The sequence below is a fragment of the Sarcophilus harrisii genome, chromosome 4 (assembly GCF_902635505.1).
Source record: "Sarcophilus harrisii chromosome 4, mSarHar1.11, whole genome shotgun sequence".
Classification (NCBI taxonomy): domain Eukaryota; kingdom Metazoa; phylum Chordata; class Mammalia; order Dasyuromorphia; family Dasyuridae; genus Sarcophilus; species Sarcophilus harrisii.
This window is the reverse complement of record NC_045429.1, coordinates 412,905,120-412,924,022: the sequence shown is the minus strand read 5'-3', so window position 1 is coordinate 412,924,022 and position 18,903 is coordinate 412,905,120. Positions and strand designations below refer to the sequence as shown.

The 18,903-nt window shown below is 38.2% G+C and overlaps 1 protein-coding gene across 2 annotated transcripts in view; it reads left to right on the top strand.

Annotated features, from left to right (window-relative positions):
• The first annotated feature begins 719 nt into the window (after nt 1–719).
• Nucleotides 720–18,903, top strand: part of KCNA3 (potassium voltage-gated channel subfamily A member 3) — a 106,772-nt gene continuing 88,588 nt past the window's right edge. For both annotated transcript variants that reach the window (XM_031967258.1, XM_031967257.1), the window contains exon 1: nt 720–4,350. In XM_031967258.1, coding sequence (XP_031823118.1) covers nt 960–2,729 — 1,770 coding nt within the window. In that variant the 5' untranslated portion in view covers nt 720–959 and the 3' untranslated portion in view covers nt 2,730–4,350. The remainder of the gene's footprint in view (nt 4,351–18,903) is intronic.

Below are 18,903 nucleotides of genomic sequence, written 5' to 3'. Positions count from 1 at the left end.
AGCTCAACCTAGCGAAGCCTTTGATCCTTTATGCTGCCCGGCACCCCTACCCTGGAGATGTTTCCACTTTGTTCCCTGGCTACAGACGCACTACCAACTTCCGAGCGGGACCTGATGGAGCCTGGCAGGCGCCTCCAGAATTGTATCTGGCACACACCTGGCCCAACCGGGGGCTCTGGGGGGCACGATCCCATCCCGGGTTGAAAGGAGCGATGCGGGGCTCACTGGGGGAGGAGGGCTTAGACGTGGAAAGGAGAGGGCTGGCGTGAGCTGACTGCACCGTAATTGGCGCTTAATAAATGCTTGTTCAGAACCCCCCCCCCCCCCCCGAAGTGGCTGTGCGCTGCCTTAGGCTTGGGATGGCAAAACGGCCAGGGTGTTAGAGACAGGCAACGGCCCTAAGCTGAGAGGGGATGGGGCCGGGGTGCGGATGCCTGCGCTCCCTGAGCTCAGGAGGGAAGCTGTCAGCCCGCAGGGCCCCGCCAGGTGGGATAAAGTCCAGACACTAAGGGCAGGCCCCGGGTGGGGAGAGTCTCTGGCTGCCCACAGCTGGCGAAGGGGCACCGGGCGCGCGCTCCCGCCGCAGTGGGCGGGAAGGGCCGGCGCGCCCCCGCCTCGGTGGGCGGGAATCCCGAGGTGAGTGGAGTGGGGCTCCGCGCGCGCGCCACGCGGGGGGAGCGGCCGGGGCGGAGGGAGGGGGAGAGAGGCGCGGCGCGGCGCGGCGCGGCGCGGGGAGGGCTGGGCGGGAGCTGTCTGTCTTCGCAGGAGCCTCCCGGAGCTGGGCAGACCCAGACTGAGCCTCGCGGCGGCGGCGGCAGCAGCAGCAACAGGCTGCGGGCTCGGCGGGTCGGAGCCGGCGGGCGGAGGGTGGGCGCGGCGAGGGGAGGCGGTGAAGGGGCAGCAGCCGCCGCCGCCGCCGCCGCCTCCGCCTCCGCCTCGGCCGCCGCCGCCGTTGCCTTATGGACGAGCATCTCAGCCTCCTGCACTCGCCTCCGCCGCCCTCCGCCCGCCACCGCGCCCACCCCTCGGCTCAGCCCCAGCCTCAGCCCCCGGCGGGCGGCGGCGGCGGAGCCCACACCCTAGTCAACCCCGGCTACACCGAGCCCGCCGCGGGGGCCGCCGCCGGCCCCGAGCTGCCGCCGGGCATGACCGTGGTGCCGGGGGACCACCTGCTGGAGCCCGAGGCCGGCGGCCCGCAGCCGGGGGGCTGCGGCGGCGGCTGTGACCGTGACCGTGACCGCTACGAGCCGCTCCCGCCCGCCGGGCCGCCCGCCGGGGCGGGCGCGGGCGGGGAGCAGGACTGCTGCGGGGAGCGGGTGGTGATCAACATCTCCGGGCTGCGCTTCGAGACGCAACTGAAGACCCTGTGCCAGTTCCCCGAGACGCTGCTGGGAGACCCCAAGCGACGCATGAGGTACTTCGATCCGCTCCGCAATGAGTACTTCTTCGACCGCAACCGGCCCAGCTTCGACGCCATCCTCTACTACTACCAGTCCGGGGGCCGCATCCGGCGGCCCGTCAATGTGCCCATCGACATCTTCTCCGAGGAGATCCGCTTCTACCAGCTGGGTGAGGAGGCCATGGAGAAGTTCCGAGAGGACGAGGGCTTCCTCCGGGAGGAGGAGCGGCCCCTGCCCCGCCGCGACTTCCAGCGCCAGGTGTGGCTGCTCTTCGAGTATCCCGAGAGCTCGGGGCCCGCGCGGGGCATAGCCATCGTGTCGGTGCTCGTCATCCTCATCTCCATCGTCATCTTCTGCCTGGAGACGCTGCCCGAATTCCGCGACGAGAAGGACTACCCGGTGTCCTTGTCTCCCGACCCTCTGGAAGCAGCCACCAACAGCACGTCGGGCTCCCCAGCAGGCGCCTCCAGCTTCTCGGACCCATTCTTTGTGGTGGAAACCCTTTGCATCATCTGGTTCTCCTTTGAGCTGCTGGTGCGTTTTTTCGCCTGCCCGAGTAAGGCCACCTTCTCCCGCAACATCATGAACCTGATTGACATCGTGGCCATCATTCCCTACTTCATCACCCTGGGCACCGAGCTGGCCGAGAGGCAGGGAAATGGACAGCAGGCCATGTCTTTGGCCATCCTGAGGGTCATCCGGCTGGTGCGGGTCTTCCGCATCTTCAAACTCTCCCGCCACTCCAAGGGGCTGCAGATCCTGGGGCAGACCCTGAAGGCCTCCATGAGGGAGCTGGGGCTGCTCATCTTCTTCCTCTTCATCGGGGTCATCCTCTTCTCTAGCGCTGTCTACTTTGCGGAGGCGGACGACCCCACTTCTGGGTTCAGCAGTATTCCCGATGCCTTCTGGTGGGCAGTGGTGACCATGACCACCGTAGGTTATGGGGATATGCACCCGGTGACCATCGGGGGCAAGATCGTGGGATCGCTGTGTGCCATCGCCGGTGTCCTGACGATTGCCTTGCCGGTGCCCGTGATCGTTTCCAATTTCAACTACTTCTACCACCGAGAGACGGAGGGTGAAGAGCAAGCCCAGTATATGCACGTGGGGAGCTGCCAGCATCTGTCCTCTTCAGTTGAAGAGCTAAGGAAAGCTCGGAGTAATTCAACTCTGAGTAAGTCAGAATACATGGTGATCGAGGAGGCGGGTATGAACCATAGCACCTTCCCCCCAGCCCCTTTCAAAACGGGCAACTCCACGGCCACCTGCACCACGAACAATAATCCCAACTCGTGTGTCAACATCAAAAAGATATTCACCGATGTTTAATACATGATACAAGTGACATGCTATGCTTAGTATTGTGTGGAACGTGCCCCATTGGTCTGTGTATGCCCTAGTTTTTATACATTTCCAGACCATTCATCCAGAGAAGAAAATGGAAAACACACTTCCTTCATCCACCCCGCCCCTGTCCCATGTTGCTTCGTACCAAAACAGGTGTCTTTTGCAATTGGGCTGCGTTTCCTCTGCTCCCCCCACCCTCTCCCTTTTTTTCTTTTAATCCTGCAAATAGCGGAAATGCTGTTTGTGACTTTTAGTTCTGGTTTCTAATATGCTCTAAAACAATGAAACGTGTAGGTGGGGAGGGGAATTAAAAGTGCTTTTAGGGTAACTGGTTTAACTACATAATTAAAGGCAGTTTTTTGGTTTTGTTTTTGTTTTTTTGCCAGTCTGTGGGAGGACCTTCTAGCATTGTTTATTGTGCTTGTAGGTGCATTGCCTAGCCTAAGGGATCGATCGCTTAAATCCTAGTTAGTGCAACGATTTGTAAATCCATTGTAAATTTATTCAGTTTATATCTGAACTCTCCGAGAAATCCCCTTCTCCAGAATTACATATTTCTGAAGAAAATGCCTTTTTCAACTCAAGATTGAATGATTTGACTAACTCTAATTTAACCCTGTGGACTGCTTAAGTATTTGGAAAGCGTTAGATTTAACATTAAATCATTGTGAAGAAGTTATGTGCACGCCCCCCAGCCAAAACCAATCATAGTCTAGAAACAGTGATGTTTTCAATGCTGCCGAGAGAAACGAAAGATTTTTTTTTTCCTAATGCATCTGAGAGATAAGCTTCTGCAATATCACAAGAAGATTAAAGTGACAGACACCCCTTCCAGCGGAAGTTACTAATTCGGACCTGAGTGATGCAGTTCCCATAGCAACCGTCGTTTCCTGGGAAACCCGAAAAAGGTTGTCATGGCATCTCTTTCTAGCCCCACCCCCTGCTTCCCCTTGCTGTTTCCACAGTAACCTTTTCCAGATGGTTCCTACTTACATGATTTCACAGGAAAACCGCTGTTTGAGTAAACCGCACAAAGAAAGTTAATCTTAGATAATCTGAGGTGTGGGTATAAGCAATCATCAAACTTTTTACATGAAAAAAACAATCCCTGGAATCATCCAAGTGTTCACTGAATCAAGAAAGAAAATTACCATCTTCGGAATGTTAGCTATGTAAGCCACGGTGAGACATGTCCTGAATCAAACACTTGTTAATAGGCAATAAATTTAAAAGACACTGCTTCCAGTTTTCCCTCCTCAAGAAATTTCGGGCAGATAAATGAAATTGGAGAGCAGATTTCATTGTGTCCAATACTTATATCAAATTAAAGATTCAATTAGAGCACCTTAAAGAACTTTATAATGACTCCAGAGTCCTCTTACAAAAGAAATTACTCAGACCCCCAACAACAATTAACACTGTCTGAGCTGCACAACCCTGGAAGAGCTAGCCAAACCTTTAAAATGCAAAACATTCACGTTTTAATGGGGAAAAATTAAAGACAATTGATAAAGAGGAGGGACAGGAAGTAACCAAACCTTGAGGAAAATACCTGCCTGTTTCAACTACAAGCCAGGGGTTGCCAGACAGCAGATAGAATCAGGTGAGCTTTGTGTTGTCTGTTGAGAAGAATAAGCTTGCAAGGGGAACTGGACAAACACTTCCCATTCCTAGAGTGCAATGTCATTTGAAGAACAAATAGTTTCACACAAATACCATGTTAGGATGGAATACATCTTTTCTTAGAACTTTGGCTACCATAATGCTTCATTTCCATTGGTAATCAAATGGACACTTCTTTTTACACTGGTTTGCATTGCCTATTGCAAATAAGGACTGAAAATCACTGCTCATGCACCCTTCAACCCATGCTGTGTTAAAATTACTGTTTCCAATATATTGCTAATTCACATAGCTTTCTAACAGCCTATTTCCTTTTGCTAAGGAAACAGTCGTCTCATTTTGAGATAATTGGTCCAATTTTAATTTCTAGTTCATTGCAATAATACAGAGAAAGAGCTAGTACTGTCCATGCCATTGGAACTATCTTGCTAATTACAATCAAGTCATAATAACATTTCATTTTTAAAAGTCAGAAAAGGATCTTTTTTTCCTCCAGAAATGAATTTATTCTTTTATATTACTGAAAGATAACTTGTTAATAGTTGATATTATTTAACTACAAGGATTAGATGCCATTAATTCTTTTACACTGAGGACATTGACCTTCTTTTTAAAATTGTGATTTTTACCATAGAATCTCTTTTTTTATTTATCACTGTCTTTTTCATATTCATAAAATATTTTCAGGGATAAAGGAGTGAACCTCATTCTATCCAGTGTGGTGTTTTTTTAAAAGGATATGATGGGAATATTGATGGGAAGAGGAGGTTATCAGATGAGGTTAATGCTAAGCAATATTGAGAATTGAGATAAAATGTAATTTCTTTTGGCTTCTGTGAATCTATCCTTAGTATCAGCATTTCTTTATATTCCTCAATGTATCTCAATGGAGTTCGTTTACTTAAATGTTTCCGAGGCAATTCAATAGAATGCCTCACACTGATGTTTACCTGTTATCTAAACTTACTGCATCTTAAATGACCAAACATTTCCACGATGGCTCGTTTTTAGTGATGATTTATTGGAAATATTGTAGGAATGACGAAGTGTTAGAATGGTTTTTATATATTAAATAAAAGGTCTTATGAACATAAGGGTGAACAAAATTCATTGGCATCTTACATTTATTTAGAAAATATAGATGTACGGACAAATTCTGTAGATGAATTAAGGTTATATCACCACTCATAAAGTTCTATGTAAGTCATATAGTCTATACATATGGGTGTAATACTTTTCAAAAAGTCTTAGTTATCACTAAGCATACCAGTTTAGTACAATTAGAAACTACAACTGGAAACAAAACAAAAAATACAAAAACTCTACTATTTTGGAATTTTTCTCATTATTTAAAAGAATGGGGAGGAATTGTGACTAGATCTCTTATTTCACTAATACAGGCAAATCTGGGTGAAAAAAAAATTCTTCCCATTACCAGCTGTCATCTTCTAGACAATTTTAGTCTTGAAAAGCTGTATAGACTGAGATGGAAAAGTTGAGTAATTTGTTGAGCATCATACAACCAGTAAATGTTAGAGGTGGGACTTAAACCCAGATCTTCCTAGTTTATGTTATTGCTTAAAATAATAATAGCCTCAAATATTCAAATGAATATGCAATTTCATAAATTTGGATATTTTAACACAAGTTTTGTTTGGATAAAATTTGATTAATTTTCACTACCAGCAATGCAGAGTGCAACCTCTCCATGCCTGCCCATTCTTTGCAATTCATACTCATGTCTTCCCATAAATTCCCCATAGAAGGTCCACCCTCTATACCAGTGGCCTTCCTCAACTTATGAATAACATAGATAGAAGGATAGATAGACAGACAGATAGATATACACACATACATTAACACACATACATTTATGTATGCACATACACATACATATCTATATATACACAATATGAACACTTATGAATAATCAGTACAATTCTAAGACTGTGACTGATTTGGTGGGAGGAACCTCACTCATCCAGTGACCATTACAGAAAAGTCTAAATAATTAATTTAGAATTCACTTTCAATGGAACAATTATTATCTTCATAAATGAATTTCATATATTTAAAATAATCTTTCATTGCTTTTAAAAATCTAAGATGTGTAAAGAAATACTTTTTTCATGCTTTTACAGGTAGTTTTCCATTTGAACTCAGCCCCATACCTTGTAAGCAAGTTAATACATTTTAGAAACATCTCCAATAATAATTTATTCCATTTAATAGAATGAAAGTTAATTCTTTAATAATTGGCAGTATTTAATCAATAGAATTAGTTACCACCTATTCTTTTATAAGGCTGAAGAGATTGGCTTTTCTAGTTATAAAGGATTACATTCTTATAGGACTTAATCATTTAATCTCATACATGAAAAGTATAGTCAATTGATGGAATCTGACAGGAAAAACAAGATATTTTTCAATTTTAAGATGAATTTGATTCTTTCTAATATTAGGCCAAAATCTTTTAATCCTGGTATTAGAGAAGTTGTTTGGCATCCTCTTATATTTTTTTTTGCCGGTTAACTGAAATACCATTTCAGATAACACTGTATACATTGGATTCTTTCTTATTTTCAAAAGGAGGAGATCTGAATTAAATTTGGGGAAATAATATCAAATAAAGATAATGAAAACATTTCATTATCCTTTCTAGCATATCTGTATCACTATGCAATGTTCAAGGATAGCTGTTAGGCAGCCAAGTTGTACATAGATAAAGTGCTGCCTTAGAATCAGGAATCTAGATTTAAACCCTGACACTGCGACCTTGGACAAATCACTTAAACTATTTCAGTTTCCTCCTTTGGAAAATGGAGCTCATAACAGCATTTACCCCATAGAGTTGTTATAAGGCTCAAATGAAATAACGTATATAAAGTGCTTTGCAAACCTTAAACTTAAGGTAGTTTTTCATATAATGGAGAGAAATCTGGACTGGATATGAATCCTAGCTTTGTTATATGTATGAAAAGTCAAGTTTCTTTATCTCCAAAATGCAGAAAATAATAGTTGTACTATCTATTCTGCAGGATTATTATAATGATCAAATGAGATGGTGTTTACAAAGTTTCCTGTAATACTACAGTGTACAATATAAATTTATTGTGTACACTTAAAACATGGAAGAAAAATTATGGCTGCTTCATTCATACCCTCAATAATTTACTAAATGAACACGTCATTTCCATAAGTGAAATATAGATTTGTGACCAGTTTGGAATGTGATACCTGAACTAAAATTTCTTTGTGCTAATTAGCTTTACTTTAGCCAGGGACTATACATTTTATTTCAAAAATCTGTCCTGTGCATTGTAAATTGGTAGCTGGGTGACACAGTAGAGTACTAAGTCTATAATCAGGACTGAGCTGGAATCCTACTTCAGACCCTTATTAGTTGTGTGACCCTAAGCAAGTCACTCCACCTCTGTTTGCCTCAGTTTCCTTCTCTGTAAAATGGGGATAATGACACCTATCTCTCGGGTTTGTTGTGAGGATCAAATGAAATGATAATTAAAAAGAACTGAGCAGAGTGCCTAGCACATGTTGAGCACTATATAAATGTTAGCTATTTTTAGATGCATATTGTTGATCATGAGAGGGCACTGGTGAAAGCATATGGGTAGATTAGTGAGCATTCAACACAACTACTAGAAAAATAAATTAAAGCACATATTCTTTAATTAATGAGTCAGAAGATACACATGCAGAACAATAATATTATTTTCTTCCAACAATATTAATTTGTATTTGTCACCATTATGGTATGAATAAATACACTTGGAAATATAGATGGTATTAATTCAATCAACAAGCATTTATTTAATTTACTCACTGAGCCAAGTCCCATCCTAGATTTTGGAGTCATTAATACAGAAAAAATGAAACAAACTTTTCTTAAGGAACTTACATGTAATAAGGAGGGAAATTATTAGAAGTTGCAAGGAATTAGGAAAGGTTTAGGATAGATGATGAGGTTTGAGTTGAATCATGAAAGAATTGTAATTCATTGCGGCAGAGTTAAGGAAAAAGTTTGGTGCAGGTATCAGGGAAAACCATTATGAAGGAAAAGCAATGAGAAATAAAGCACCAAGTTGAGAAATAAAGAGAAGATCAATTTGGTTGGATAATAGAGGGCAGGAAAGTAATCAATGTATAATGAGATTGTTCCAAAAAAAAAAAAAAAAGTTTGGGCCAACTTGTTAAAGAATTTGAAAGCATTACAGAAGAATTTATAATTTATCCTAAAGGAAATAGGGAGCCACTGGAGTTCCTTGAGTAAGGAAGTGATGTGGTCAGCTTAAGAAAAATATCTTTGATAGATATATGGAGGATCACTGGAGTGGGAAGAGATGAAGCAAAGAGTCCAATTTGAAGCCCATTTCAGGAGTTAATGCTAAGAGCCTGAACTAAGATTGTGACAGTGGATGGAGAGAAGAGGTTAGAGGTGAAGGGTGAGAGGGGTGTTGTGGGGATAAAAATGACAAAATTTGGCTGCTGAGGGGCTGTGTGAGCTGAATAAGAATTAGGATTCAGATATACCACCAAACTTGTAAACCAGGCCCTGGCAGAAATAGAGGAATTACTATATCAGTTACTCTAAACTATAAAATTAAATGGCAAAATTGAGATTTTAAATGCACAATAAAAAAGAAATTTAGTGTTATGGTTTATTTTAGAACCATTCCATTTCTATGCATGTGCAATATTCAAATGCTTTGCCATTATGTATAGCATAACAACTTCATTTCTGTAATATGTGCTTATATTCCATTTATATAGGAACTATGATTTTAATTTCCTGAGTGTGTACATTTAAATTTTACTTATAGTCCTTCTAAGCTCTTCCCACCTTTCAGCTGTGAATAAAAAGCGATAACCCCTCCCATGTGAGAATTGCAAGGCACTATGCACACCTTCTTCTGCCCCAAGTCTGAAAACTTGGGAAACAGGATGAGATATCATTCCAAAGTGAGAACTGCAAAAAAGGCATTTAGGGGGTGGGGGAGTTTTTTTTTTTCTCTCTCTCTCTCTCACTTTTAGGTTGAAGATAAAACTCTTGTGGTTTTTTTCCTTCCTGCTATGCTATCATTTTCTAGTTTGAGGTGTGTATTTTTTCTCTAATTTTCCAGAGGTTTTATGAATCCTAATGTAATCATACATCTGCCATTTATTCACACAAAGGAAGCTATCAATAAACTCTGAAGCATAATAAATCTGGATTACAAGAAGGAAGAATGAACCGTATAGACTAGCAAGCATAATATTGTGACTAAGCTTCTGCCCCGTCCTAGAAAAGAGCTATCAGAAGCAGGGTCTTCTAGACAATTGTTTTAGGTAACCTTCACCTTTATGAGTAGATATAATTTGAGTGACACATTGATGATTAGAAAACTGATTTCAGTTGATTGTCCACATTTTAAAATTATACACAGAAAAATTAAAGGAGCATTGTAAGCACTGTGCTACTCCACTAAAGTCCTACTTGGATGCCTCATTGGGGCAAAGAGGTATCTCTGAGTTCTTGAATAGTATGTCAATGAAGCACAAGTTTTGGTGGGCATTACCAATGGTTGGCCTAGGTATAGACTGTATAGATCAAGCCTAAGCCTGCTAAATTCACAAAGTTGATATCTCACCAGAAAATTGACTGCTAAGGGTTCATTTTTTCAGCCATAATCTATCGACACAGAGGGATTACCAGCAATATTATTTAAAGGAATACTACCTTATTGAAATTGTTGACTTTTCAAAGTATCCAATTATGTTTACCACAGTAAAGTATTTTTTCTTTCTCTAAATCTCAAGAACAATGTGTTTTTTTTTTTAAAGAAACATTTTGGTTATTTTAACTTGATTTTTTTTTCTAAGTTCCATTGTTTAGCAAAAACATAGCTCTGGAAATTAAAGTATTCACTTCATGATGTTTGCATTTTCTTTGAAGATATTTTATCACTATTTTATATAAATAGGGCAGGAGACAACAGCTTTGCTAAGGTTAAAAAATAACTTTGTCACGTGATTTGGGGGCAGGATGCAATGCTTCTTGCTTCAGTGTACTTCAGCTATCTGTGTTTTGATATATGTGGGTATTTCCTGATTCAGTTAGCAGTCCTTCTAAGAATTAGTAAGGTATCATCAAGATTTTATTTTGCTGAAGAAAACCTTAATCAGCAGCCAGACCAGTGTTGAACTTAACAATATTTTGTTGTGGTTGTTCACTTGTTTCAGTTGCGTTCCATTTTGTGACCCCATTTCCGGTTTTCTTGGCAAAGATACTGGACTAGGCAAACACGGTTAAGTGGTTTCCCTAGAGTCATAAGCTAGCAAGTGTTTGAGCCCAGATTTAAACTCAAGAAGATGAATCTTCCTGAGTTTAGGGCTGGCACTCTATCTACTGTGTCACCTAGCTTACCCTTATATTAGCATTATAGAATTTAGATGAGCCTAAATGATATTTTGTAGTACCTAAAATGAATTCATTTTGTAATAATAGCTCTTATTTCAAGGATAGCCTGCTATCTTCCTTCTCTTTATCTAAAAAAGGTTGGTATCATCATCAAGAGAGGTAGCAAGGAGAGAGGATGAAGCAATTTCATTCTTCTCTATTTGGAGTTCCCCTCATGTCCTTCTATGAAAGCCTATTATTCCATTTTGATTAAGAAGCAAGAGGAGAAAGCTTACTTCATGGGAATTCATTTTTTGCTCTTCAGGGTTTTTTTTTGTATTTAAGAAGCAATCTTGACATAATAATGCTATTTACTTAGGATGGATTGAAATAATCTGAAACAGACTTATTCTTCTCTCTTAAAACTCAATAAAAACTTATTTATTCAATGATCCAAGTAGTTCAGCAAAGAACCTCTGAAAATGCCAATTTATATTCCTGTTAAATCTGCCAATTTCCCTCTTGGTTCAGTCCTATTAATAATAAATTCTAAAACTCAAGACTTGATTGAGATAATAGTAACATATAGAATTTAAGATTTGCACTTTAAGATTTGCAAAAAACCTTACAGATAGTATCTCATCTGATGTTCACAGCAATGCTGGGAAGTAGATGCTATTATTATCCCCATTTTACAGTTGAGATAATTGAGTCAGAGAAATTGTGACTTGCCCAGAGTCATACAGCTAACAAGTATCTGAGGTCAAATTTGAATTCTGCTCTTCCTGACCCTTGGACCAGTATTTTTTATGGTGCTATCTAGCTGTCTGTTAGCTCCTGCCTGAATGGTGACATTCATGTGTCTTCTTTAGTGGATCTATGATTTGATCCGTGTTTTACTCTCTTCATTGATAAGAGATGACGACCTTTTTGTGTCTTCTCATTATATATAATTGTTATCTATGTTTTCCCATTAATCCCCTGTAGAATTTTTATGTAATGTGTTAAAGATACAACTCTTACTCTTTTAATATTTTGAATATATAAGTGTACCACAATTTAATGATAAATAACCTAAATAACACAGGGAAGGGTCCCTGTGGAGGATGTACTGGAGGAGAGAGAAGGAATCACACTTATTAGGAAGGCATAGATGGATTGCGATCTTCATTGAAGAAAGTGACCACATTCATGAGACTATGGTGGAACATTGGAACTCTAATGGATCAGTCTCCACGTGTTGTCTTGTTTTCCTTACATGGCTCAGCTGTTTCCTTTCTCAGTTATTCATAATCAACAATATCCTCAAGAATATTTTTACTCCACTTCTTGCTTGGAAAATCATCATTAGTAACATATTACAGTCTGTCTGGTCCTGAATCTTTCTATTGCTTTAGGGTTGTTCTGAGGTCAGTGTTCCATTTTTTACAACCATAGAACATGGGCTTTTGTTGTCACAAAAGCAATTTGGGATCTTTGAAAAGCACTGCACAGTTTCCCAAATGTCATCCAACCAGAGCTTCTATTACTCAATGTTGAGCCGTAATCATTGTCCATCTGAAGCACCTGCTCCAGCTGGACGTATTCACAGGCTCTCCATCCATCTACATATCATTGTCTAAGCAAAAGGCCTTTGTTTTTTTCAATTATGAATGGTTCATATTGCAGTGAATTTCACTTTTTAGTGTTGGGAAACTTGGTGAAATTAGTATAATTTCATTTGTAAATAGCATCATTTACAGAAACTTGCCACTAAGGTAGAATTTTGCTTAGAATGTACCCACTATGTCTTATATGATGCTGACAAATAACATATAAATTTATGTAAATTTGATTTATCTAATGTCAAAACTGAGCAAATCATCACCAAAGCAACCTCCAAAATCAGAAACTTTTGGGGGATGTTTGATGAGAGCCTTCAAACTTCTAATTTACTCTACCCAATCAAGTACTTTTTAGAAGTTGATCACTTCAACAGGATCTTAAGTTCTCTGTGACACTCAATTCTGTGCCTATAAAAATTTGGCCTGATGCAGAAAAGCATCCAAGAAAACTGTCAGTTTCATAGTTTTAGAGATGGAAAAAACCTTAGTGCTTTTCCCAACTAAATTTTTCATTTTACAGATGAGGAAACAGACTCATAGTGGTTAAATGACTTGCCCAGACTCTTTCACAGATAGAAACTGCAAAGCCAGAATCTTAACATATATTCCTTGACCCAAAATCCAGTATTCTTTACACTAAATCATGTCTCTTTGTCATCTTTTCCCTATGAGTATCTTCAATATATGCATTTTCATAAACATTTTATAAAGATTTTTAAAAGATGAAAAATAGCAGGTATATGGGTCAGTAGTTAACTTTTTTCTTCTTACTATTTTGTTGTTGTTGCTGTAAAAATCTTTTATATGATCTCTTTGATTATCTTGTGCAATCCTCTTGAGAATCAATTCCTGAGCTCTTTTTAAAATGATGTCACTTCTAACAAGCATGGATTTCTTTTGTATGTTTGGTCAAATCCAGTCATTCTTCTCAAATTTATCTTCCTTTAAGTTACATATCATTTCCTCAAACAATATGTTTGGGAAAGATTTGATAAAGTGTAACTTTTTGAGGTTAGGAACCAATAATCATTTTTTTATCTTTGTATTCCTCATACCTAATAGTTCCTTGTGAATAATAGGGGATTGAGAAATGCTTACTGAATTGAATCAGGAACCAAATTTGCAATTCTATTACCATTGCTTTTTAGAATAGATCACTACAAAAAAAAAAATGCCAACATATCTGTTCCACGTTGTATCTGCTTATTTCCTTCAAATTTCATTTCTAAATAAATTCAAAATAATCTAGTTTAGTTGATTCGTGGAAGATTCTCTACAGGCTCATTTTCTACTTAGCTGCTTTTTTTTTGCTGAGTTGTGAAACCATACTCTCTAATCTTCCATAATTATAAAAATTATCTTTTAAAAAGTTTGACTTTTACCTTTTATTTTTCTATCAGTCATTTCATTATGAACTTTCCTGTGTAATTAAGAAAAGTAATTAAACCAATTTGGTGACCCCTTTTACTTTTTATGGATGCAATATTCAGCATCCATAGTCCTCTGTAGCTGGAAAAGGATGGTATATTTTATCTTCTGTTTTCTAGACTAGAACTACTATCTCCATAGTATTGTACAAGCAATAATATAAATTGACTAAGCTAACAAATGTTTACTTTCCTTGCAAACCAAATTACCTTTGGCTGTCATTTCTGCTTTGCATAGAGATTGGACATTGGCTAGTTTAAGCAATTTCTAGGTTCTTTTTGCTTCCTTGTTGTTGTTGTGACTGTTTTGAATCTGTTGAATTTTTCTAGGAAATCATGAGAGTCAATGTATTTCTTTTCTCTTTCTATTTTTAGTTGAACTTGTTTAAATAGATAATATTGGAATTGCAGTAATAATATGCAATGATTTCTCATTTTTTATTCCTTTCATGTTTGCTCCGACTTTTGCTCTAACATGTCAGTGTTCTCATTGTCCAAAAACAGCTAATTTTGAAATGACTGTTTTATCTCTAAATAGTCATTTCTTTTCTTCTGAGACACGGTTTCATTTTTTATGATACAGATAGAAGGCAGCCTGCTGAGGTAGCTTGGTGGCCAACCATGGAGTTCCAAAGGTCTGAGTTCATTTAGCTTTGTTACCATGAGCAGATTGGTCTTTCGTTGTTCCCCAAACCCAGTCAACTCTCTAAGACTGTGTGCTATAGACAAGTTGTTGAGTTATAACAGAGCTGTATTGGTGAGTTATAACAGAGTGTAATGGCAGCTTTTTTATTTTTATTTAGTAGCCTCACCTGAACAAAACCTCCTCCTCGTCCTCTTCCTCCTCCTCTTCCTCCTCCTCCTCCTCCTCCTCATCATCATCGGAAGAAGAAAGTCAGTGCTAGTGTTCCTAGTTAAGAGATAGTTGAGTTGGCCAAACCTATCTCATGGGATGTGAAAATATTCCAAGCCTTAAACATCTTGGAGATGAAGCCAGAGGAAGAATCTTATATGTCCCTGACTCCTTAGTGACTGACTTATAAATCTTCCTTCTTCTTCAATTAACTTATTTATAATGTATTTTAATCTGTAATTTGACTTAATCTACCTATAGACCCTGTTTGAATATATTTGTTTATGTAGGAGATTGTTTAACTAAGTTTTTTAAACTTTTTTGACCTACATAAAAGGAAGCATTAGGATTTTGGATCTACTTTTCCTTTAACTCTTATAGCCTAAGAGATATGTACAAAATTGAATATTTTTAAAAGTTTGCCATTCTGACATAATTTTCCCTATAAAAGGCCCTGTCAGAATACCAGTGATTATTCAGGTATTCTCTAAGGCCTGAATCCATGCTTGAGCATAATAATAAAACCTAGGTTTTTACCCATATAATTTTCACATTGTGGTAAATGTATTTTGCAACAGTTACCTACTACATGAATTCAAATAGGAGATATTTTTCCTATAACAAAAGTATTTCCATACCAGAAGTTCCCTACATTGATGAAGTCATAGGTTTGAACCCAAAAAATCATTAGATGTGTTATAAGAAATTTTAAACTGTTATGAGAGATTATTTCCTTTTATTATTTTTTATTACTTGGAGTTCAGGACTTCTGGCTGAAACCTGTCCCATGAGATATTCAAATTTTACTTACGACCTCCAACACTCCTCAGATAAGAAGCCAAAGGGGAGTTAGGTCTTCCCAAATTAATTTAACTTGCTTTATTCATATAGGATTATCCTAGATCTGACTTTGTGGTTATCTATGTAACATGTAAACTTCTCTCTCAATTGACTACTATAAAATCTAAACCCTGGAATTTAAATGTATAATGAAGTCTGTTTGGCTAGGTTTGTTAAGAGGGAATAAGATTTCTATACATCAAAAAATTATTTCTTTGTCTCTGATAATTTTTTCTATAAAAGCTTTGTCAGAAACTTCTATTGAGGTTCAGGGTTAGTTGTTTTTTTTTTTTTTTTTTTTTTTTTGTTTGTTTGTTTGTTTGTTTTGTTTGGAGACTATTTTCCCCTAATCTTGTCCTTAAGCACAGTAAAACCTAAATTCAAACCTCTGGAATTTCTGTGTTGTGATAGAGTTATTTAAGTCATGATCTATATCATGCCAGTGGACTCAGATGGAACTGAATGAGAAAGTGAGGCTGATGTCTTTGCACAGCCCACTTTCACTTTAATCCAACTTAGTTGCATGATGTGACATCACTCCCAATGTCATAAACTTTTTGAGAATGAAGGACAAACAATAACAACCTATTACATGAACTCAATGTGAATCTTTTTTCCCTGCCCATATTGGATGTCCCTCACATTCGAAATCATGGTTTCCAGTATTTTAATGTCACTTTTAAATTCTTCCTTTTCCTGAGTTGATATAACTAGGTATCAAGGTATACATCAACTATATAGGGAGGATTTTATCAAGTTTTTTATAACATTACTTTTTATCATTTGCAGAGACATTGAAGCCTAGGCTTTTTTCAGTATATTCTCTTATAACTCTTATTATAGTTTAGTGGCTTTACATTATAAAATTTATATTTTATGAACTATATCCTAATACATCATAAATGTTTTCTCTAATCAGTGTAGTTTTCCAAATAAATGATAAAATCACCAAAAAATTAAAGTTGTAGGGTTTTTGCTTTTTTATCAGCAATTTGGTGATAATGGAAAGGGTTTAGAATCATTAAGCCAAGAAACCATAGAAAAGATTTGCTACTTATGTGATGCTCAAGTGCAAAAGTTTAAGTGGACAATGCTAATGAATAGAGGATAGAAACGGAAAAGACAAGGAGTGGATTATGATTAGTACGCTTAAGGAAATCTTAATGCTAGAATATCACGAGTGCAGTTGCAATGAATTAAGGGATTGGAGTACACAGATAATACAGAAGTTATTTTATTACCATACAACATAATAAGAGCTATTTAACTTTTTTATTTCCTTTACAACATGGAATGGAGGTTTTTCAGGTCTGAAATGGAAAAGAACCTACATACCCTTACTCATTTCTTTTCTCTTTCTAGACTTATACCCAGAAAACAGAGAATTACTTGGTTGCCATCTGTAGTCTCTGCATACCCAGAAAGCATTTTACTTACATCAATTATAAACAACATAAGGAAGGAAGCCTTTTTCACTTATGAATTATGTAGCCTTCCAGTAGACTTACGAGGATTGAATTCAAGTGGGGAATAGCTTAGGTTTTTCTCTTTTCTGCTTTGAAAATATGTTCCCTTCCTAGACATGGAAAGAAACTGATAATCAAAGAGAATTTTTTTTTCCTTTCTTAACTTTGTTTGTATTTTGAGTTTATCTTCTTTTTAAATTAATTTTGTATTTTATAAGCTTTTATGATTTCTTTATCATGTTTTTTCTTTATTTTCTTTTATCTTTTATTATCTCCTCCTGTCCCTTCCTGTTGAACATTTTTAAACACATACATACACACACACACACACACACACACACACACACACAGCAAAACAAGTTCCCACATTGTCTATATCTAAAAATCTTCTTCTGACTTTTGAGTTCATCATCTCTCTGGCAGGGTTGGATGGCTATAGTGTGATTCATCTTCAGTCCTCCAGACATGTGGATCTCTGATTGCATTAATCAGAACTCTAAAGTCTTTTCAAGTAGTTTTTCTCTTTAACATTTGTCATTATGTAAATTGTTCTAGCTTTGCTCACTTCCATGCATCAGATTATAGGGGTCTTCCCAGTTTCCTCCAAAATTTCCATTTTATTATTTCTTATAGTGTAATAAGTGATATTTGAATGCTACAATCTGTTTAGCTTCCTCCAAGTGATGGTCAAACTCTTGGTTTCCATTTTGATACTACTATATAGATATGTGATAAATATTTTTGTACATATGTGTTCATTGCCACTTTAGTTGACCTTTCTAGGAAATAGGCTTAGTAGAGTAATAATTGGGCCATAGAACATGCATAGTTCAGTTACATTTAGGGAGTGGTTCAAATTGATTTCCAGAATGACTTGAGCAAATTTGTTGCATATTTGTTTTTGCTCAGGAAGAATCCTTTTCATTTTGTTTTATATAGTCATGATGTTTGTGATTTCATCATTCATTTTTATTACTTAACCCAGTAATCTGAGTTTGATTTATAATTTTAAGTATAGAATCATTACTATTTATTATGGCACTACAAACAGAAAGTCTTATTTACTCTGATATTTTGTATTCCTGCCATATATGATATGACTTCAAAGCAACAACTCTAGATATATATATATATATAGATATATATATATATAGAGAGAGAGAGAGAGAGCGCTAATAATTGGCTTTTTAAAATAAAATATTTTATAATAAACATCTTGTTAAATTAACAGATAAAACATGTCAAGTTTATGTAAGGCAAACTTCAGTTAGATAAATAAAATATGTAGAGCAGTTCATTTTTTCAGTGGGCATTGTTCTCAAAGCATCACCCCATCATTTTATTCATCTTTTATAGCAGAAATTTAGCTAAACTTCAAAAAGTCAAATGATCTTACTTGTACTACTAATTCTAGAAGTTAAGGATGCTTATTATTAATTTAAATGATGCTCAGCACAATGCTGGGTAAGTTAAATGGTACAATGAATAGAGCACTGGACTTGGAATCAAGAAGACTCCTCTTCATGAATTCAGATCTTACATCACTTAGTTACTAGCTGTGTGACCCTGGGCAAGTCACTTAATCCTGTTTGCCTCATTTTCCTCATCTGTAAAATGAGATGGAGAAGGAAATGGCAGCTCATTCCAGTGTCTTTGTCAAGAAAATCCCAAAATGGGATCATGAGAAGTTGGACATGACTGAACAACAAAACAAAGAAATTGAGCAATATTGAAGATTAAAAATTGCCTTGCTTTCAGTGACTTTTCTTTTTTTCTGAAAGAACCCAAATTTTAGCAAATTATCTAGTTCCAGTGAGACTGAGTTTCTTCAGTTTGACTCAGTGTGTCAGTTAAGGAAAGGATCCCAACAAACGAGCATATAGTATTAAAAGGGAACATTTTTTTTTCAGTTAGCACAAGTAATAGAGCTTATTAGTTTTGTATGTAGG